The 23,845-nt window shown below is 46.9% G+C and overlaps 1 protein-coding gene across 1 annotated transcript in view; it reads right to left on the reverse strand.

Annotated features, from left to right (window-relative positions):
- Positions 1–127: 127 nt before the first annotated feature.
- GAS8 (growth arrest specific 8) overlaps positions 128–23,845 on the reverse strand; it is a 36,029-nt gene continuing 12,311 nt past the window's right edge. Inside the window, exons 4-11 of the mRNA XM_044270690.1 lie at positions 20,734–20,940; positions 19,264–19,318; positions 17,768–17,973; positions 9,444–9,611; positions 6,066–6,152; positions 1,929–2,138; positions 1,775–1,840; positions 128–587 (exon numbers count right to left, since the gene is read on the reverse strand). Of these exons, the coding sequence (XP_044126625.1) occupies positions 438–587; positions 1,775–1,840; positions 1,929–2,138; positions 6,066–6,152; positions 9,444–9,611; positions 17,768–17,973; positions 19,264–19,318; positions 20,734–20,940 (1,149 nt within the window). The 3' untranslated portion in view covers positions 128–437. The remainder of the gene's footprint in view (positions 588–1,774; positions 1,841–1,928; positions 2,139–6,065; positions 6,153–9,443; positions 9,612–17,767; positions 17,974–19,263; positions 19,319–20,733; positions 20,941–23,845) is intronic.

Here is a 23,845-nt window from a genome sequence, read left to right on the forward strand (position 1 = left end):
TGGGCCGTGTCAGCGCCCAGGGGCATGGCAGAGGCTTATCTCCCTTGAGAACAAGAGGACCAGGTCTGTTGAAATCCAACATGCTTGATCCTTTTTTCCCCCCCGCATCTGCCATTGGGGGTAAGTGAAGACCCTATTATGCTGAAAAGGATGGGTTCAGCCGACATTTATTCAAGGTTTATGGCCACCAAGTGCGTCATTTAATGCGAGTAGCCTCGACCCAAGGACATCGCTGAGGCCACCTTGCAGAAATAAAGGCACAGCGTTGATATTTTTCTTTGTCATAGTTTATATAATATTAAGTCTTTAAAATGTTAGAAATTTAGTTCAAAAAATAAATACTCTGCAGCCTCCATGTGCAAATGTTTATCGGTAAGGACGGCACGGGTCGGATGACTCCTCGCTCTTCCTGCCAGAAAGAATGGGTCTGTACAGCTTTAAGTGCTGGCTGCTACCAAGCCCGCTGGTCCTTGCCCAAAGCTCTGCCCGGGTACCAGGCTCTCCAGAGGGTTAAACCCCAGCTCTTCTACAGGGATTCCGAATGCCCTCATCTTGGCTTCGTATGTCCGGAGCAGGTCATTGTGCGCCTGAACGTGGGAAGAAAAAAAAGTGTTCAGAAAATTGGAAGCGACATTTTAGAAATCGATATACGGATATCATTTATAGGGACGGACTAATTACATCATATGAAAATCCCACGCACTGATTTCCGCCATTCCCCACTAATATCTATGGAGAGTTGGCTGCACACACGGGGCCAATTCTCCAGGCAGGAACACGATGCCCCCTAGTAACAATGTCGGCCCCTACTTACCATACTTCTATGACCTGTCTAAGGCTACTTTTACACTAGCATTAATATTTTCCGATACTGAGATCAGTCATAGGATCTCAATACCGGGAAAAAAAACGCTTCCGTTTTGTCCCCATTCATCGTCAATGGGGACAAAACTGGACTGAACAGAACGGAGCGCTCCGAAATGCCTTCCGTTCCGTCCTCATACCGGAGAGCAGCGTGCTGCGGTTTGCTTTCCATCCTGGGATGCGGAGAGCAAAACTGATCCGTCATGACCTACAATGCAAGTCAATGGGGACGGATCCGTTTTCTCTGACACATTAGAAAACGGATCTGTCGTCCCCCATTGACTTTCAATGGAGTCCATGACGGATCCGTCTTGGTTGTGTTACAGATAATACAAACGGATCCGCTCATCACGGATGCAGATGAAAGTAGCATAAACCGTTTCAGTAGATATAATCACAGCTCCGCCGTCCCAGTCACTTCAGTGGGATGGCTCGCTTCTATTCACTGCTCGCTGCTGCAATGTCGACGGTGAGCAGGTGAACAGAGAAGAGAATGCAGCATTCATACGAGCGCAGCGTTCTCGTCATACAGGGTGCCGGCACTCAGACCCCATCGATCTGATACTGTTGACATCTCCTGAGGGTAGGTCATCAATAGAGCAATAATACAGAGAATGCCTATTCTTGTCCGTGGCTGCAGACAAGAATAGGACGTGCTCTATGTTTTTTTTGCGGGGCCGCGGAACGGAACTACAGATTCGGACAGCACACGGCGCACTGTCCGCATCTTTTGCAGCCCCTTTGAAATGAATGGGTCCGCACCCGTTCCACTATTTTGTGGAACGGATGCGGATCCATTTATACGGTCGTGTGAATGCACCCTAACCCTTATGATGAACCACCAAATCCGAGCTAGTGGACACAATTGGGCTCAGCAGAAAGCAGTACTCCCACTGCTAGGAATCCTTACCTTGCACACTCTGGCCAGTTCATACTGCAGGTCCTTAATGGCGTTATTCTTCGTGTCTAAGACGTCCTGTGTGGAACAAGAGAAAGGATTGTTCCCTCGTACATAAGAAACGCCACATGAAAGGTCTGTTCTACACTGGTCAAGCGTCTCGTACCTCCAGCTTGCGAGTAACCGTGCTCAGAGAGACGGGATCCAGGTTGGATGCGGCCAGCACCTCGTTGAGCTGCGCTTCCTTCTTCTCTAGAGTGTCTCCCAGGGCTTGTAGCTTCCTTTCCAGGAGCAAGTTTTTGAATCCGTTCTTCTGCTGAACTTCCTGAATTGCCGCCGTGAATTTGCCGTACAGTTCATCTCGCTCGCTCTGGATCTACGGAGGAAGGAGCGCACAAGGTACTAAAAACCAGGGAAGTTCTAATGCTCGTAAACCGCACCCTCCATCGACTCATGCAAAAGGAGACAACGAGATGCTCTACATCAGGGATCAGCTGATTTCAGAAACAACAACTCCCAGAATGCTCCATTCACTTCTACGAGAGTAATAACAGCCAAGCATGTTTGTCTGCTGGGAGTTGTAGTTTCCGAAGGTTGCTGATCCCTGCTCAACATTAACCTCCATTACCCTGCACACCTAGCTCTCAATACCAGTTTATACCATACTGAATTCGCATTTTTAATGTTCACGTGTATTATGTGTGTTTTTAACTGCTTATAGGTTGACATTTTACAATTGCAACCTTTCAGAAACTACAACCCCTAGCATGCTACAGCAATGTGCAGCGTTTATGGAATGCACAAATGAACTAGTCAGGTGCCAACGATGGCACCCAGCCCCGTGCTGCAGGAAGGTCTCAGTCACAGCAGTGTTCACATCTGACCGCAATTAACCCTCTCTGGTTCTGGTGCTGCTGTCAGGACATGAATCAATCAGGTCTGACGGGGGCCGCCGGACCACTATTAATAGATAAATATAGTAAAATGTAGAAAATAAGACAAAAAAACTAAAACTAAAAAAAGCACAGCTTTTCAGAAACCACGTGTATAGTAAATATCCTATGTAACATGAAGGTGCTTTGCGTTCATACATGACGTTCTTGTCATGCAGAATGTACCATAGGGTCCATTCACACATCCGCAACTGCGGATCCACAAAACACGGACACTGGCCACGTCTGTTCCACATTTTGCGGACCGCACATGGAAGTCCTATGATAGAAATGCCTATTCTTGTCCATGATTGTGGACAAGAATAGGACGTGTTCTATCATTTTTGCGGGTTCGCGGAACGGAACTACGGATCAGGACACCTCACAGTGTGCAGTCCGCATCTTTTGCGGCCCCTTTGAAATGAATGGGTCCACACCGTTCCGCAGAATGGAATGCGGACCCATTATTCGGATATGTGAATGGATCCTTACCCTAAAGGGCTCATGCAGACGAACATGTGCTGCCTGCGCCTGTATTGCAGCCTGCAAACAGCGGGACCCCAATATACGGGCACCGGCCGTGTGCGCACTGTATCACGGATGTGGACCCATTCACTCAATCTGGCAGATACGGAGCGCATCCATGGCATTTCGGTCTGTGCCTCTGCATCGCCCCAAAAAATGCTCTATTTTTTGCAGTGCAAATGGATTGCGGACCCATTCAAGTGGCTGCATCCATCACTGCAGGCCACATGGATGGTGCCCGTGCGATTTTCAGTCCCCCGTGTGCGCCACGGACGGCGCATGTTCATACAGCATTTGCCCCGGACCTAGCAGCTTTTACCTCTCTGTACCTGGATGATTTTCGGCTGTAGTCAGGGGAGGAGATGCACAGAAAATTATTATAGAGTCTTTGAAACCAAAACTAATATGGGGCCTCTGTTCTGAATGCTACAGTGAGGAACAATCAGAGGATTCATTTTGGGGTTAAAAGTGATGAAAAATGAAAAAAATGTGCCTTTTCACGACAGATTTCTCTAAATAAGGCCCAAAAAAATCCCACTTTATCAACTTCAATGTTAAGTAATAAGAAAGCCCTAAATGTCTCATAAAAACAACATAAAAATTGAGGGTAAACTAAGAAATGATATATAAAAATAATAATAATCTGCAGCAAAATGGATGAGAATTTATGTCATTCTCCCGTGACGTACAAAAACCACAGCGTAAACTGACCTGCGGTGCGGATTTGGGGGACGCGGCCTGGCTATGAAGGAGAAGACGCACCACCTCACTGCGCCGAAAGGATCGATATACTAATAGCCAGGACTCCACAGCCGCAATCGCCAAATATATAGCACTGTAAATCCGATGGTCGGCATTATATACATAAAAGGAGTGAATAAACTGCTGGGAGACTCGGCAGCATGTTGTATGTGTAGGACTACAAGTCCCAGCTGTACAATGACACCGCTGACACCCACAGGATCTTCCCCCTACCGGTTCTGGTTAGGGCTGCCACTTTTCCCAACCAAAAATACCGACATCATTAAGCCACACCCCAAAGGGTGTGGCTTAACACAGATCCTCTGATGCTTTGGAAGCTCTCTGTGGACCGTGGCTTCTGCTGTGAGATGTGACTAAGAAAACTTCAGGAAAGACCAACTAGAGCGGCGGAGCTTTATCTGGGGTTAATCAGAGGCCCTTTACATGATGGCCGGTGTCTGCCGACTCCTATGTAACAGGATTCTAAATGTGATTGCTTCATTCTGAACACAGCTACATCCCCAGTTATAAGAGGGTGTGCACACTTATGCAACCACATTATTTTAGTTTTTTTGTTTTCTTCCCTCCACCTAAAAGATTTCAGTTTGTTATTCCATTGAGTTGTACAGTTTATAGGTCACATTAAAAAGGTAGAAAAAGTTCTGAAATGATTTATCTTTGTCTCATTTTTTTACATCACAGAAACCTGACATTTTAACAGGGGCGTGTAGACTTTTTATATCCACTAATATATATATACAGGGTGGGCCATTTATATGGATACACCTTAATAAAATGGGAATGGTTGGTGATATTAACTTCCTGTTTGTGGCACATTGGTATATGTGGGGGGGGGGAAACTTTTCAAGATGGGTGGTGACCATGGCAGCCATTTTGAATCCAACTTTAGTTTTTTCAGTAGGAAGAGGGTCATGTGACACATCAAACTTATTGGGAATTTCACAAGAAAAACAATGGTGTGCTTGGTTTTAACGTAACTTTATTCTTTCATAAGTTATTTACAAGTTTCTGACCACTTATAAAATGTGTTCAATGTGCTGCCCATTGTGTTGGATTGTCAATGCCACCCTCTTCTCCCACTGTTCACACACTGATAGCAACACCGCAGGAGAAATGCTAGCACAGGCTTCCGGTATCCGTAGTTTCAGCATATGCTGTGAAGATACGAGATGCGCAGCACCTGAAACTACGGACACTGGAAGCCTGTGCTAGCATTTCTCCTGCGGTGTTGCTATCAGTGTGTGAAGAGCGGGAGAAGAGGGTGGCATTGACAATCCAACACAATGGGCAGCACATTGAACACATTTTATAAGTGGTCAGAAACTTGTAAATAACTTATGAAAGAATAAAGTTACGTTAAAACCAAGCACACCATTGTTTTTCTTGTGAAATTCCCAATAAGTGTGATGTGTCACATGACCCTCTTCCTACTGAAAAAACTAAAGTTGGATTCAAAATGGCCGACTTCAAAATGGCCGCCATGGTCACCACCCATCTTGAAAAGTTTCCCCCCTCACATATACTAATGTGCCACAAACAGGAAGTTAATATCACCAACCATTCCCATTTTATTAAGGTGTATCCATATAAATGGCCCTCCCTGTGTGTGTGTATAAATATATATATATTATATATATATTCTTGTCTTTCTCTCCCTTTCCTTTTTCCCCTCCTGCCTTACTACTATCTGCGCTTCGCTGACTGTTCTTCGACACGCCTGTTGCGACACTGACTTGCGCGGGTATATATCTGAAAGTGTGAGCACTTTATGCCTCTTATGATAAATTGTTAGATTGCTTAATAAACATTGTTTAAACACCCTCTGCAATAAACCATATGTAGTACCTGCGATTTTTTTTTTTTTCTGTGGAAATGAAAAAAAACAACAACGCAGAGTTGTTCTCGGCTGTATTTTCGGTCATGTGTGAACCTGGCTTTAGAATCGAGCATTTGAAAAAGGGAAATTTTGCTCTGGACATCAAAGCCCTGAAAAGTTCGGAGTAACGGATGCCGAGTATATCCCCCTCTGTTACTCCACAAATAGCAGTCCTTGGCTCAGGAGCTTGCGCTCTTCCAGCACTCACCTTCTCAAACCTCTGCACTAAGACTTCATGCTCCCATTTCAGCTCGTTTAGCTCCTTCTCAGTCGACTTCAGTCGGGATTTTGTGCTCTGCAGGAAGACAATTATTGTAATCATTTATTCATGAGCGCTCACAGTACATGGCAGAGATGCGAGAGTGACGAGCGCTCACAGTACATGGCCGAGATGTGAGAGTGACGAGCGCTCACAGTACATGGCAGAGATGTGAGAGTGACGAGCGCTCACAGTACATGGCAGAGATGTGAGAGTGACGAGCGCTCACAGTACATGGCAGAGATGCGAGAGTGACGAGCGCTCACAGTACATGGCAGAGATGCGAGAGTGACGAGCGCTCACAGTACATGGCCGAGATGCGAGAGTGACGAGCGCTCACAGTACATGGCAGAGATGCGAGAGTGACGAGCGCTCACAGTACATGGCAGAGATGCGAGAGTGACGAGCGCTCACAGTACATGGCAGAGATGCGAGAGTGACGAGCGCTCACAGTACATGGCAGAGATGTGAGAGTGACGAGCGCTCACAGTACATGGCCGAGATGCGAGAGTGACGAGCGCTCACAGTACATGGCCGAGATGCGAGAGTGACGAGCGCTCACAGTACATGGCCGAGATGCGAGAGTGACGAGCGCTCACAGTACATGGCCGAGATGCGAGAGTGACGAGCGCTCACAGTACATGGCCGAGATGCGAGAGTGACGAGCGCTCACAGTACATGGCCGAGATGCGAGAGTGACGAGCGCTCACAGTACATGGCAGAGATGTGAGAGTGACGAGCGCTCACAGTACATGGCAGAGATGCGAGAGTGACGAGCGCTCACAGTACATGGCAGAGATGCGAGAGTGACGAGCGCTCACAGTACATGGCAGAGATGTGAGAGTGACAAGCGCTCACAGTACATGGCAGAGATGTGAGAGTAACGAGCGCGGGATAGACAATGATTAGAGCGTGACCGCTGTTACCCGTCATAGTGACACATCAAGCGTTTTAATCAGTGGGGGTCCGGGTGCCAGGACCCCCACCAATTGCTATAGTGAGGAAGGAGCTAGCTGACCACAGGCTCATAGAGGTTTTATCAGCACATGCTTGAGCGATTCTCCCATCTGTGGGGTCTCAGCACCCAGACCCCCCACCAATCAAAATTATGTCAGCAGGACACGTTGTGTGAACAGAGACTTAAGCTTCATTCACACAGTCAGTGTTTGGTCAGTGATTTCCATCAGCGATTGTGAGCCAAAACCAGGAGTGGATCCTACACAGACATAAGGTAGAAGGGAAAGATCTGCACCTGTTCTGCGTTTTGGACCCGCACTTGGTTTTGGCTCAAAATCACTGATGAAAATCACTGACCAGACACTGACTGTGCGAATAAGGCCTTAGGGTTGATTTATAAAAACGCGATCTTGGGCACCCAGCAAAGAGCTCCGCCACTTGCCATATTTAGGATTTTCTCATAATTTCCGCCCACATAATATCGCCATATAGTACTACGTAGAAAATACTTCCATATACCACCCACATAATATCTTATGTCGAACATTAATATGCAGCATCCAAACTTTTTTAAAATAAAACCTTAACAAAACCCATATAATACTGCAATTCAGTTCCTAAATAATACCGCCATATACCCCTGCTTTATATGTGTGGCTTTAGCTTGCTCCTGGGGGTCCCCCCTGAACAGTTGCCCAGTTTGCCACCCCTTAAATCCAGCCCTGGGGAACTACACGCCGCCAGGTTTAATCTGCACTGCTGTACCATGAACTGCTATGGAGTACAATGGGATGAGAAGTACCGTATTCTTTACACTATAAGATGCACCCAGGATTTAGAGGAGGAAAATAAGAGATTTTTTTTTTTTATCAGACCTCAGATCAGACTCCGAATCCTCATTAGACCCCAAAATCAGATCTCAGATCAGACCCCTAAGCTCCATCAGCCTCAGATCAGACCCACAAGTTCCACCAGCCTGAGATCAGAGCCTGCAAACCTCCATCAGCCTCAGATCAGACCTGGCAAACCTCCATCAGCCTCCGATAAGAGCCCCCCAACCTCCCATTAGCCTCCGATCAGAGCCCCCAACCACCATTAGCATCAGATCAGAGCCCCCCCAGCCTCAGATCAAACCCCCCAGTCTCCATCAGCTGCAGATCAGACCCCCAAGCTCAATCAGCCTCAGATCAGACCCCCAAGCTCAACCAGCCTCAGATCAGACCCCCCAGCCTCCATCAGCCTCAGATAAGACCCCCTTGCCTCGGATGGCACTGCAGATCCAGGACTCGCTGCTCCCTGGTCTTCTTCCGGTCCGCGCAGCACTATGTGAACTGACGTCGCACAGCATCAGGTCATAGTGCGCGCTTACATCCCGACGCTGTATGCAGAGCAGGGCCCAGAAGACCAGGGAGGACGAGTACAGCCGCACAGCACTTCCTTCACCGCTCCCCGCGCCGCCTGCATAATAATAACTGCTTCCATAATGGAACAGGTCGTTAGCATTCGGACTAGAAGACGCACTGCCATTTATCCCTCACTTTTGGGGGAGAAAAAGTGTGCGTCTTAGGTTACTTTCACACTAGTGTTTTTACTGGATCCGGGAGGGCTCAGCAAAAGTCGCTTCCGTTACTGATAATACAACCATCTGTATCCGATACGAACGGCTCCGGTTGTAATATCTTTAACATTGCCAAGACGGATCCGTCATAAACTCCATTGAAAGTCATTAGGGGACGGCTCAGTTTTCTATTGTGCCAGAGAAAACGGATCCGTCCCCAATGACTTGCATTGTGGGTCATGCCAGATCCGTCTCGCTCCGCATCCCAGGACGGAAAGCAAACTAGAACATGTTGCGGTTTACTCTCTGGTCTGAGAACGCAACTAAACGGAACAGAATGCATTTTGGAGCGTTCCGTTCTGTCCCTATTGACAATGAATGGGGACAAAACTGAAGCGTTTTTCTCCGGTATTGATGAATCTCAATACCGTAACATAAAAACGCTAGTGTGAAAGTGGCCTTATAGTCTGAAAAATGCTGCCAAAATTGCATCCCACCAAAATGCACGTATAAACAGCCACCTCATCCTGGGAATTAACCCCGCTGTGCTGCGGCCCAAAAGAATGAATGTAACATAGAAAACTCCATTAGACGCCGACGTCCTAAAGAGCAGATAGATGGCCAGCGCTCAGCACGTGGTAACCGCGAGATCTCCTTCAAGGCAGACGCCCTATTGAGCCAATCACAATGATATCAAGCTGCTGAGGATATGGACATACGAGCTGAGGGATTCTGGCGTGAAATGATGTCTTCCTAGTGAGAAGAACATGACCGGCGCACAGTCACACGGCATTACACAGCATGAGACTTACTGCCAGAGACTTCTTGTCCTTTTCATAATTGGCTAGCTGTCTCTGGAGTTCAGCCACCTCTTCCCGAGCCTTCTGCAGGGGCTCAGTGAGACGACGGTTTTGTAGCTGGAGGTCCGCCATCTCTTTCTCCAACCGGTCTTCCTTTTTCCGCATCTCCTCCATCTGCTCCTGTAATGTGGGTCATATAAAGGGCCGTTACAATGGAGTCTCATCAGTTCATTACAATGCAATATTTCAGCCAGAAATGACTACGAATGTAAAATCAGGTTAAGGCCCCATGCACACGGCCGTTGTTCACAGCCGTGTGCGGGCCGTGGAACCGCGGCCTGGATCCCTCCTGAGAGCAGGAGCGCACGGCGTCACTGGTTGCTATGACGCCGTGCGCCCCCTGCTGCCGGCACAGTACAGTAATACACTGGTATAGATCGTACCAGTGTATTACTGTACTGTGCCGGCAGCAGGGAGCGCACGGCGTCATAGCAACCAGTGACGCCGTGCGCTCCTGCTCTCAGGAGGGATCCAGGCCGCGGTTCCACGGCCCGCACACGGCTGTGAACAACGGCCGTGTGCATGGGGCCTAAGGGTCTATTCACACGTCCGTTTTTTCTTTCCTGATCTGTTCCGTTTTTTGCTGAACAGATCTGGACCAGATCTGGACCCATTCATTTTCAATGGGTCCTGAAAAAAAATCAGACATTGTGCTGTCCGTTTTTTTTCAGGACCCATTGAAAATGAATGGGTCCAGATCTGTTCAGCAAAAAACGGAACAGATCAGGAAAGAAAAAACAGACGTGTGAAAAGATCCTAAGGCTGTGTTCACACCAGAGACAGAAAACCGACGGAAACAAATGGCATCTGATGGACACCACTGACTGTGAAGGGTCCGTCGGGTTTCAGTCAGACACAGTGCGCACGAATCTGAGATGGACTCGAACTAGAGCATCTGATGCACATGTGAACACAGCCTTAGAGGACTGATCAGTCTTCGCCGTAAACCTGCCTGTGTGGATCAGGTGAATGGGAATGTGTGGGATCTGGATAAGGAGCCAGCAGACACCTCTTAGGGTCCATTCACACATCCGTATGTGTCTTGCGGTGCCACGGATCCGCAAAACACAGACACCAGCAATGTGAGTTCCGCATTTTGCGGACCGCACATCGCCGGCACTATAATATAAAATTCCTAATCTTGTCGGACAAGAATAGGACATGTTCTATTTTTTTCGGGAACGGAATTGCGGACCCGGAAGTGCAGATCCGCATTTGCAGGTCCAGGCAGCACATCGTGTGGCCCCATAGAAATGAATGGGTCCGCAATTCCGTTCCACAAAATGTGGAACAGGATTGCGGACGTGTGAATGAAGCCTTAACCTGGCTATATATGAGATATTTGTCGGCCAAGTGCGGGATCTCTCCCGACCCACCCTGGTGCACATTCAGGCTTTGTTCGGCTGAGCATGCATGTGTTCTGAATTCAGAGTGGCGAGAAAGCCGCTGCCAGACTCCTCTGGCCATGGCTTACCTCCCCGAGAACAAGAGGGTTGGGCAAATTGAAATTCAACAGCCATCTGCTATTAGGAGTGGAGAACCGGGAGACCCCCATATACATTAGACTAGGGATGGCCAACCTGCGGCTCTCCAACTGTTGAAAAAACTACAACTCCCAGCATGCCCACACTGCCTACAGTTATCAGCCTTCAGCAGGGCATGGTGGGAGTTGTACTTTTACAACAGCTGGAGTGCATGAGGCCATATACTGTACATCTAATGTGTATGGTCAGAGTAGTGGGATTTATCTTGGGGGGGGGGGGGAAACAATAGGCATGGAGAGATAGTATCCATTAATGTCCCGTCTGCTCCTCTCATCAGCTGCATAGCGGACACATAGCTAGCCCATGTGTATCCCAGGATTCAGCTGATGGAAGCCACACGTCTGTGGTGATACTGCTTTAGGGTGAACCTCTGAGGACATCTGAATGCAAACCCAAAATATCAGCACTAGTCCGTTAAAAGCTATGGACACCACTGGCGCCATTTCTTCTACCTAAATGCATGTATTAGGGTGGGTTCACCTCACGTTTTATGCCTCAGTTTGACACAACCCACCACGTTCTTGTATCCTGCACAGTCCAGTAAAAAAAGTGTGTATATATACATATACACACACACACACACACACACACACTGAAACATGATGGCGCACCGGACAAATGAAGAGGACGGGTGCTAGGTCCAAGGGTATAGCTGCTTACCCAATATCATAGGAAACCGGACAGGACTCCAGATAAAAAATAGTCCACTATTTTTTATCTGGAGTGTTGTCCGGTTTCCTGTATATATATATATATATATATATATATATATATATATATATATATATATATATATATATATATATATATATATATATACACACACACAGTACAGACCAAAAAAGTTTGGACACACCTTCTCATTCAAAGAGTTTTCTTTATTTTCATGACTATGACAATTGTAGATTCACACTGAAGGCATCAAAACTATGAATTAACACATGTGGAATTATATACATAACAAACAAGTGTGAAACAACTGAAAATATGTAATATTCTAGGTTCTTCAAAGTAGCCACCTTTTGCTTGGATTACTGCTTTGCACACTCTTGGCATTCTCTTGATGAGCTTCAAGAGGTAGTCACCTGAAATGGTCTTCCAACAGTCTTGAAGGAGTTCCCAGAGATGCTTAGCACTTGTTGGCCCTTTTGCCTTCACTCTGAGGTCCAGCTCACCCCAAACCATCTCGATTGGGTTCAGGTCCGGTGACTGTGGAGGCCAGGTCATCTGGCGCAGCACCCCATCACTCTCCTTCATGGTCAAATAGCCCTTACACAGCCTGGAGGTGTGTTTGGGGTCATTGTCCTGTTGAAAAATAAATGATGGTCCAACTAAACGCAAACCGGATGGAATAGCATGCCGCTGCAAGATGCTGTGGTAGCCATGCTGGTTCAGTATGCCTTCAATTTTGAATAAATCCCCAACAGTGTCACCAGGAAAGCACCCCCACACCATCACACCTCCTCCTCCATGCTTCACGGTGGGAACCAGGCACGTAGAGTCCATCCGTTCACCTTTTCTGCGTCGCACAAAGACACGGTGGTTGGAACCAAAGATCTCACATTTGGACTCATCAGACCAAAGCACAGATTTCCACTGGTCTAATGTCCATTCCTTGTGTTCTTTAGCCCAAACAAGTCTCTTCTGCTTGTTGCCTGTCCTTAGCAGTGGTTTCCTAGCAGATCTTCTACCATGAAGGCCTGATTCACACAGTCTCCTCTTAACAGTTGTTCTAGAGATGTGTCTGCTGCTAGAACTCTGGGTGGCATTGACCTGGTCTCTAATCTGAGCTGCTGTTAACCTGCGATTTCTGAGGCTGGTGACTCGGATGAACTTCTCCTCCGCAGCAGAGGTGACTCTTGGTCTTCCTTTCCTGGGGCGCTCCGCATGTGAGCCAGTTTCTTTGTAGCGCTTGATGGTTTTTGTGACTGCACTTGGGGACACTTTCAAAGTTTTCCCAATTTTTCGGACTGACTGACCTTCATTTCTTAAAGTAATGATGGCCGCTCGTTTTTCTTTACTTAGCTGCTTTTTTCTTGCCATAATACAAATTCTAACAGTCTATTCAGTAGGACTATCAGCTGTGCATCCACCTGACTTCTCCACAACGCAACTGATGGTCCCAACCCCATTTATAAGGCAAGAAATCCCACTTATTACACCTGACAGGGCACACCTGTGAAGTGAAGACCATTTCAGGTGACTACCTCTTGAAGCTCATCAAGAGAATGCCAAGAGTGTGCAAAGCAGTAATCAAAGCAAAAGGTGGCTACTTTGAAGAACCTAGAATATGACATATTTTCAGCTGTTTCACACTTTTTTGTTATGTATATAATTCCACATGTGATAATTCATAGTTTTGACGCCTTCAGTGTGAATCTACAATTTTCATAGTCATGAAAATAAAGAAAACTCTTTGAATGAGAAGGTGCGTCCAAACTTTTGGTCTGTACTGTATATTTTTTTATTTTATTTTTCCCCTCACCCATGACAGCACCACGAGAGAGGCTTCGCCCCCATAGACAGGAAACCTGAAGTACAACAAGGCGGAGGCCCTCCTCCCACTTCAGTATGGTTTCCTGTCTTTGGAGGGAAGCCTGGAGTATGGTAGAGCTTCTCCCTTGGGTGCCTTTCTTACCTGCGACTTCCCTGTGGGTGGCATTCGGTGATGCGCTGGGGGTCAGCAGAGGCGCGGTAGCCAGTTGAGGGCTCTGGAGCGCTTGGGGGCAGCTTGCTTGGTGGCGTTGGTACGCACTATAGGAAATTATTTTTTTGCCTGGGGGAGGAACAGACACTTCCGGAAGCTGGAGCGGCGTAACAGGAATTGGAGTACATTGAGTGTGGAACGCATGGTGCTCTGGAAGAACGGCGTGATCATTGATGGCGTCAGGGGAAGCGCATACAATGAGCTGCCGGCAGGTCTAGCGGGAATACAAACTGCAGGTGAGTGTCTCCTGGTGGGTTCCCTGAAGAAAACCCCATGATGGAGGAAGAAAGGAAAGATACTCCTGATCATCCTCCTGCCACTCCAGCGCTGGTACCTACTAAGGGGGGTGAGCGGCCACTGGCCACCTTTTATATGTTCTATACTAATGATATATATATATATATATATATATATATATGTTACAGGGCATTGGCCAAGAGGAAAAATAAGGAGTGCGCTATATGCCGATCCCCTGTGTCTTCTGAGTATTCAAAAAAGCTAAGTCAGGGCTGCATTGACAGAACTGTAGCCGAGGAGTCACCCTCGTTTTATAAAAATCTACTGTCCTTGGTGACGTCTGATGTTAGTTCTTCTATGGCCGCAAAAAAGTTGCAAAAAGAAAACAGGTCTAAAAGGGCTCAACCATTATTTTACGTTCTTCTGACTCAGAACAGAAACCGGATCTTCTTTCCCTTGAGAACCCTTATTCAAAGGCCTCATCTTATTCTTCAGGAAATAGGAAGACCCCTTTTTCCGGTAAAAAAATATTAAAAAGAAAATACCCCTTTACAGAAGACGACTGCGCTTCCTGGAATAAAGCCCCCAAAACTGATGTAGCCATTTCTAGGGTAACTAAGAGATCGTGTCTTCCCTTTGAAGACATGGGTTCTCTTAGGGACCCGTTAGACAAAAAAGCAGATGGTTTTTTGAAGGGCGTCTGGGAAGCCCCCACTTCTACCTTTAGACCCTCGGCTGCGTCCACCTGTACGGCCCGATCTTTAATTGTCTGACTTTCTAAGTTAGGGGATTAGATTAAAAACAGATGCCCTAAGGAGGAGATTTTAGCAGGGCTTCCCACCATTAAAAAAGCACTTCTTAGCGGATGCTTCTGCAGCTAGATCGCCAGCATTGGCTAGCTCTGCGCGTGGGGCCTTGTGGCTGAAGGGCTGCAGTGGAGATCTGCTTTCTAAGAAGCGATTATGCGCTCTTCCATGCGGGGGAGAATATATTTTGGGTCCTGCACTAGACAAGCTTTTAGAGAAGGCTGCAGATAAAAAGAAAACATGTCCTGCTCAATCATTTGCTGCTAGAGGGAGATCTGACCGTTCCTTTGTCAGTCAGTCCTTGGGAGAAAAGAAGAAGCCAGATCAACAATGACGCCAGATGCCATGTAGGAGGAAGATTAGCAAAATGTCTACCTGCACGGAAACAGACTTCAAGCAGTTCTTGGATTCTAGATACAATACACGGGGGTGTTCACGAAGCTGATATCAGAGATGGGGGCTCACATCAGAGAGAGGGACATTCTCTTTATCTAGACGATTTCTTGATCGTAGCAGAAACCAGAGAGTCCTGCAAGAAAGCAGAAGTGGTGTCCCAGATCCTAGAAAAGATGGGATGGATCCTGAACAGGGAAAAATCCGGAGCAGAGCCCTCCCAGAGTCAGACGTTCCTGGGATTACTCCTGGATTCAAGAGTTCAAGAGTGCTTCCTGCCGGAGGAGAAGATTGGGAATTTAAAAGAAAGGATTCGAGACTTAACCAAGAACCCAAAGATATCCCTGAGAAAAGGTTGGTCAATTCTGGGAAGTCTGACGTCCTGTATTCCTGCTGTTGTATGGACCCAGTTTCACTCCAGGGACCTGCAGTGGGACCTACTGACAGCTTGGAAAAGATGGAAAAAGAACCCTTAGACGAGAACATAGCGATTTCAATACGGACTTTAGGAAATAGGAAATCTGAGATGGTGGCTGATAAGGGACAATCCTAATTCAGAGGGCTCCTTGTAGGAAGGAGGGTCTCCTAGGCTTAACAACAGACGCAAGCCCCTGGAGTTGGGGGGGGGCTCATATTCTGAATTAATCCGTCCAGGGCTTATGGATGGGGAGCCTAAAGTCAGCCTCCTCGAACATGAAGTTTGCAATGTTGGAAGTTCTTTGGTTACTGTCAGACAGACATCTCAGAGTTATGTCGGACAGCAAGACTGTAGTCTCTTATTTAAACAGACGGGGGGGGGAATACCAGAAGCGGGAGTCTGATGTTAATGGCGGGCGAGATTCTTTAGCGGAACGAAATTGCAAATCCATTTCTGCAGTTCACATCAAGGGGACAGAACATATCCAGGTAGATTTTCTGAGTCGTCAGTGGATTTCTCAGGGGGAGTGGAGTTTGAGCCAGGAGATTTTCAGGATGATTACAAACAGTTGGGGTCTCCCCTCGATAGATCTTTTTGCCTCAAGCCAGAACAAAAAGATGGAGAAGTTCTTTCCCTGTCGCCAGAGGGATCCCCTGTGGTCTGGATGCTTTTCTCCACAGATGGGCCTTCCCTCTGGCTTATGCCTTTCCCCTTAATCCCCAGGGTTCTGCAGAAGATAAGGGAAGATCAGGCGAGAATAATCCTAATAGCTCCGTTTTCGCCCAGAAGGACGTGGTTCAGGAGGATGTCTGTGACGGACCCTTGGGTCCTTCCAGAAGTCCACGACCTTCTATCTCAGGGTCCGGTGTTTCACCCACAGATAGGGAACCTCCATCTGACAGGATGGAATTTGAAAGGATCCTGCTGATCAATAGGGGGTTTTCTTCTGATTTAGTCAACACTCTAGTTACAGTCTCTATCTATGCCAGAGTATGGAGGAAGTTTTTAAGTTTTGCTGGTCTAGATTTTAGATGCATCCCTTCCCAAGCTCCGCCAGATGCCAGATTTTAGAATTTCTTCAAAGAGGTTTGCAAATTGATTTGTCTCCTAGCACTTTGAAGTGTATCTTCATTGCCTGAAGAGTCCTTTCATTGCCTGGACGATAGAAGATGCTTACTGCAATATTTGTCCAAAACTAAAGACTGGAGGAAATCCTCCTCCATGTTTGTTGTCTTTCAGGGGAAGACTAAGGGCCATACCGCATCTAAGAATACTCTTGCCAGATGGTTTACGTCAGCAGTATCTTTGGCGTATTCAGCTTCAGGGAAGTCTCCTCCGGTAGGCCTTGGGGCCCATTCTACAAGGGCCATTTCTACCTCTTGGGCTGTCTCTATTGAGGATATCTGTAAGGCGGCGGTCTGGTGGACAGAGTTCCTCTCATCCTTGGAAAGACATACTGAAGTGGGAGGAGAGCCTCTGCCTTTTTGTACTTCAGGGTTCCTGTCTATGGGGGCGAAGCCTCTGTCGTGGTGCTGTCATGGGTTCAGGATAATCCAATTGCCGGTAAGGGTAATCTTCATTATTTTTTACAAAGGAACTTTACGGTGAATGGATGCTACTGTATGGCATCAGTCTGAGGAATCTGTTTAACGTATACTTTTTTTGTATATGTTAAACGGATGGGAAAAACGTGATATGAACCCTGCCTTATTGGCTGAAAAGCTGCAGAAGCCAAATTGCACTTGGTTTCTGCAGCTTTTATGTTTTACAGTACGAAGCAAGCGTCAAAATCTGTCAAGAGAACTCAGACCCTTTCTCTCCTCTCCTGAATGATCTGCTAAACGGATGTATGGCCATAAATCAACTTAGAAGATCGTTCAGGAGAAGAGAGAGATTATGGAGACGGAGCTAATGGATTTCAGCATTCTGCAGATGCTATGTACAGTGAAACACTAAACATGCAGAAGTCAAACACTTCCAAAAATGGCCTAAAAAAAAATCCTGCAGCTGTGGTGTCAAGCAGGTTTCTGTCCCTTCCAGGCCATAAGTCTGCCTCTACCAGGTCACCATCCCGGCAGAGTGACCAGGTTCCTACTAAATACTGTAGAGACATTTTACTGAATTAATGCCAGTCTCCTGTCCCCCGCTGGAGGATTCCTTGCTTTACGTACCTTCAGCGAGTTGATAAGAGCCAGGTTATTGAGTGTGATGTCATTATAATAGTTCTTGATGTCACTGAAGGCCTTCTCGTGGTTCTTCATCAGAGTGTTGATCTGTCCGTTCTTCCGCTCCTCAACCTCGTGAATCTCTGTCTTTCTGCGGAGCTCTAGCTCATCTCGCAGAACACGCATCTTCTTGTCATATTTGGTTTCAATTTCTGCATGTGGGATTAGAGAGGTCACAGGGTTAAAGTGTTTTACTGGTTTAGAAACCGCATTTTCAATTTGTGAATTAGGGTATCCCCTCATCTGTTAGCCAGAGTAAAAAGAGCAGCTACAAAGAGTGTCTCTCAGTCTGGAGGACCTGACCTGTCCCTGCTTCCTTAGGGTTAGATGGGAAGCTGTGTAACGCTTCACTTCCCCTGTGGTGGTGCTGCAGGGAAGATGGACTCTTCCTGTCAGGTTCCCCATAGATTACAGCTCATCGCTGGGGGGTTACAGCAGCAGGACACCCCAGAATCAGCTTATTGTTGGGGGCTCTCCTAAGGAAAAGCAAGTGACCAACCTTTTTAAAGATTCATTCAACAGAAAGTCTCAGACATTAGGATAAATCCTCGAAATAAGCGAGGTAGAGAACAGCTGACCGCAGCCACTGTCTGCAGCTCCAGTGCCTGAAAAGAGGACACTTAACTATATGCAAGTAGGAAGGATGTGGTACCCAATTTTTTGCCCTATAAGACGCACTTTTTTCCCCTCAAAAGTGGAGGAAAAGGTCAGTGTGTCTTATAGAGTGAATAGTAAGGAGGGCTTCCATTATGGAAATGCTCATTAGTACAGTAGGACCAGGGAGCGATGAACACAGCACTCCCTGGTCTTCTCCTACGGGCACCACACGCTGTGCTGTGACCTGCACACAGTGCGAGGACGTCGGCGTACTCTGACCTCCCACTGTGCAACGTCAGGTCACAGCACAGCGCGGCAGGAAGAGTGCTGGAGCGGCGGCGTTCAGAACACGGGGGGCGAGTAGATATTTATTTTTCTAATCGAGTTCTGATTAGCACTGGGGGTCTGATCTGAGGTCTGATCTGAGTTCTGATTAGCACTGGGGGTCTGATCTGAGGTCTGATGAAAAAATATAATTTTTCTTATTTTCTTCCTCTAAAACACAGTGTGCTGTCCGCATCCGCACTTCTGTTCAGCGGCACCGCAAAAACATAGAACATGTCCTATTCTTGTCCGTAGACACGGATAAGAAGAGGCATTTCTATTATAGTGCCGGCCATGTGAGGTACGCAAAATGCGAAATGCACATGGCCGGTGTCCGTGTTTTGCGGATCCGCAATTTGCTGACTGCAAAACACTTGCGGACGTCTGAATGGACCCTAAAAGAGAGGAACCGAGTGTTTATATCTCCACCTCTTAGGGCAATCCTTAATGGATGATGGACGACACACAAAGACAACATGGAGGCATGCAAGAGGGCGCATAGTTCAACAGTCATAGCTGACCTTTTACTTGTCTCTCAAAATCATTTCTCAGCCGTGTGATCTCTTCATCTTGTTTCTAAGAAAAAAAAAAACATTTGTAGAAACGGTCAGAAGAAAGGCAAACCAGTGCTTCTGCATTGCTATATGTCTTGTACAGACAAAGGTAGCTGAACCCAGATGTATCTAGCGGAGACCAGTTACCTTTGGTCATGTGGTTAGAAGCAGATGCAGATAAACACGGCCTCTACATCCTAATAACATCATGTCTAGCCGGAGGCTTCCAACAGTGAACACAGCCTATAAATCATCATCGCCGTGGGTCTACCCTGATATTGTCAGTACTGAACACAGTGTAGAAGTGTAAATGGGGTAGGGAATAGCTGACCAGAGCCACTGTCTACAGCTCCAGTGCCTGAAAAGAGGATGCATAACTCCTATGCAAGCAGGAAGGATGTGGTACTGTATTTTTCGCCATATAAGACAACAAATATGTGGGGAAAATGTCAGTGCGTCTTATAGAGTGAATACTAATGAGGGCTTCCATTATGGAAGTGCTCATTAGTACAGTAAGACTAGGGAGCGATGAATACAGCACTCCCTGTGCTGGCTCTGTACTCACCACTCCCTGGTCTTCTCCTACAGACGCCACACACTGTGCTGTGACCTGCGCACAGTGTGAGGACGTAGCGGGTGTGCAACGTCAGGTCACAGCACAGCGCAGGAAGAGTGCTGGATCTCAGGAGCGACGGAGACCAGACAATTTACCTTTGGTCATGTGGTTAGAAGCGGATGCAGATAAACACGGCCTCTACATCCTAATAACATCACGTCTAGCCGGAGGCTTCCAACAGTGAACACAGCCTATAAATCATCATCGCCGTGGGTCTACCTTGATATTGTCAGTACTGAACACAGTGTATAAATGTGAATAATTTGCAGTCTAACCTGAGGTTTGCAATCGTGAATACAGCATATAAATCCTGATAATTGGCAGTCTAATGTGAAGTCTGTAATGGTGACTACAGCATATAAATCCTCATAATTAGAAACCTAATCTGAGATTTCCAATGGTGAATACAGCCCACACATCCAAATAATTGGCAGTCTAATTTGGTATTTTCTATGGTGAATACAGCCTATAAATACTAATAACTAGGATCCAACCTGAGATTCTCTATGCTGAACACAGCCTATAAATAATGACAACTGACAGTTTAACTTGAGATTTCCAATGGTGAATACAGCCTATAAATCCTAATAACTGGGATCCAGCCTGAGAATTTCAATGGTGAATACAGCCTATAATTCATAATAACTGGCAGTCTAAACTGAGATTTTCTATGCTGAACACAGCCTATAAATAATAATAACTGGCAGTCTAATTTGAGACTTCCAGCCTATAAACCCTAATACCTGCGAGTCTTACATGAGATTGGAATACAGATTAATTACCCCGGCAGTACATATTCACTGTTTCCCTTGTTTTCTTACCATCTTGAGGTTCTTCACCACCATCTCGTTGGCCAGCTCCTGCTCTTTGATCTCCACTTGCAGTCCCCGCATATCTTTGCGTAACAGACCCTCGTGTGTGTGATGGTCCTTCTGCGACAGCTTCATGGCGACGCTGCCCTCTGCTTTCAGCTCTGAAATGTTGCTCTGGTGCTCGTATAGCAGATGTTTGACTTTCTGCTTGTATACCTGAATCAGGAGAATAAAAACCGGAGGGAGCAGAAAATCAGGGTCAAATTAGCTGCCATTTTCCTGCCCCCACAAACTGATCAGAACTAGTTGTTTAGGTGTGCCCCTACAATGTAAGCCTTTGGACAGTGGCCGGTGTACATAGCGGACTTCCCAGAATGCAAATCACCAAAGCAAGCTATGTACAGACCTTGAGCTGGGAGATTGCAGAATCGTGATTTTAGCTCTGAAGTATACTACATACCCTTTAATGTACTGATAGCACTAGGCACCTTTTGAACAGAGTTTTGTTCATTATGAATATTGGCCCGAGGCAGAAGGAGATGATGATAAATGTCTCGCCGCCTCCGTGGGTCTAGAGTCAGACGCTGCCTCGGGGAATCTCCAGGAAAATGCTGACTTGATGGAGAAGGACTCTCTGTCCCTGCTGTTTCCCGACACAATCAGGTAAGCAGTGTGACCGCAATCGAATCTACTCTCCATAGTCCACACTCCAACATCTACATGAACCTATCACAAGAACAGATCCCCTTGGACGAGATCCCTACAACTGGCAGAAGACATTAGGATTTGGTCAGCAAATCCCATAGGTTTCAACAAGATCTACTGCCAATCTATAGGGGCTGTTAGACAGTCCTGTCATGTCTGCCATCCGAAACAAGCCCTTTAATTGACAAGAGTCTTTGCCCGGCTGTCACCTCCCCTGACGGGTCTGTTTTAGCAGTTACTTGCATTGTCCATGTGAAAACCATTTTGGAGCTTTTATCCTTATAACTCTATGTTGTGTAGTTCCTCTATGATTCCTATTAGAATTTTATGAATAAATTGGCAGCAGTCTGTAACTAAAGGTCCAGACGGGTGTTACCAGCTGGGGGGTGTCCCTGCACAGTCTGACACTGGCAGCACTTGATTGGATAATGTCAGACTGTACGGGGACCCCCCCCCCCCCCCCCCCCCTCACTTGGCGCTTTGCCCGGTTATTATTAGCCATCAGCATCCAAACATGGGGAAGATTGGCAGAGAAAGAAGCAAGGAGACCCCTGGAACCCCAAAACCTTTGAGACAGCAGGCGGAGATGGAGAAATACCTGAAAAAGAAAGATCTTGCCGCAGCCGCTACGGCTTCCAAGATGGCGCTGGCAACTGAGGCGCCAGATTCTGAAGCAGAGGAGGATTCGGACACGGACAGCATGGCTGGAGGTATGAAAGACTAAGAACCAATCACTGGTGCTTATCTTAAGCAGATGCTACCTATAATGAGGGAGCTGAAGGACATTAGACCTCCGCCATCTTGGGGGCCGTGTGGACTCTCTAGAACAGGGTTAGGCAACCTCCGGCACTCCAGCGGTTGTGAAACTACAACTCCCAGCATGCATACTTGCTCTGGTCTTCATAGAACTCAAATAGAAATGCATAGAGCATGCTGGGAATTGTAGTTTCCTAACAGCTGGAGTGCCGAAGGTTGCTGATCCCTGCTCTAGAAGATCAGCACGCAGCAGTGCTCACCTTTGATAGCTCGGTGAGATCCAAATTCCTTGAACAGCAGCGCCAACTCAATGCCGCATTTAACCAGATAGAGGATCTGGAAAACCGCAATCGCAGGACTAACCTGCGCATAGAGGGCATTTCTGAGGGGTATGCACCAGAGGCTCTTACCCAAGTGGCCACTACCATCTTCTCTACAATATTGGGCCAAGAGAGCTTTGTCCATAACTATTGAATGCATTCATAAAGCGCTCTGCCCTAAACCTGGCCCTACAGAGCCTCCGGGGGACGCAATCTGCAAATTACTTAACTTTGCTGACACATCTGCGATCCTGCACCAAGCCCGGGAGAAGTTCTATTAGATTCAGCCCCAGTACACATATATTAAGACCTCTCACCTACCACCCTGGCCAAAAGAAGAACCATGAGGCCTCTCCTGGAGCACACAACCTGACATACAGGTGGCTCTACCCTTTTGGGATAATAATCCTCAAAAATAATAAGCAAATTGCTATACGCACAGCAGAAGATCTACAAGCCGCATGGCACAAGCTAGAAATTCCTCCTGTCCAGTACCCTCATGGATGCAAGTCCCGATGGAAGATGACTTGCCAACCCTTCCTCCTCCACGAGACACATGGTCCACCGCGGGCGAAAGGAAGCAGATGCAGAGGATGAAGAAGGCCCTGATAAAGAACTCTGCGACCTGAACATAGGGGACTCTTGCAAGTATCTTTCACTCTTAAGGGCTCTCTCATAGGAAATACGGGTCCGCTGTGACTCGTTAACCCTTGATCCACCCAATAACAGGCCTGCTACTCTCTCTGTCTCCATATTTCCATACTTTACTTTCCTTCTTTCCCGTTTATTCTCTTTACTTATCCCTCCTGCCAAAGTATCTCTGCGATCATAAGTCTAGTCAGGCTTAGCTGCCTATGTGGGGTAGGCTTAAGTAAAGGTGTTTCATACACACTAACCCCCCCCGATTGCCTTACCGCACCAGACGAGCTCCTTCCGGTCTGGCTAGTGGCCGTTCTGGGGTCTCCTGTTGAGCCCCGGGATTCAGCTCAGCTTGAGCTCGCCATATTAACATTAGTGTTGAGCGAACTTGTTTTTTTAAGTTCTGGGTCCAAAGTTCGGGTTATCGAAGAATCCCGTTAAGGATTCCGCTACCACGGACCATAACGGAATTTAGAATCCATAATGGGATTCTTCGATAACCCGAACTTTGGACGCAGAACTTAAAAAAAGAGGTACGCTCAAGACTAATTAACATGTTTCTTTTCTTTATGGTTTAGTAAATTCTTATTTCATACGTATGCGTGGATCCTCCGGGATGATGATGGGACGCACTCCTTTTCAGCGCTTTTTCCAGTTTCAACTGGTGACACGACAAAGCATGTGATTTACTCCTTTAATGT

This window comes from Bufo gargarizans, chromosome 10 (assembly GCF_014858855.1).
Source record: "Bufo gargarizans isolate SCDJY-AF-19 chromosome 10, ASM1485885v1, whole genome shotgun sequence".
Taxonomy (NCBI): Eukaryota; Metazoa; Chordata; class Amphibia; order Anura; family Bufonidae; genus Bufo; species Bufo gargarizans.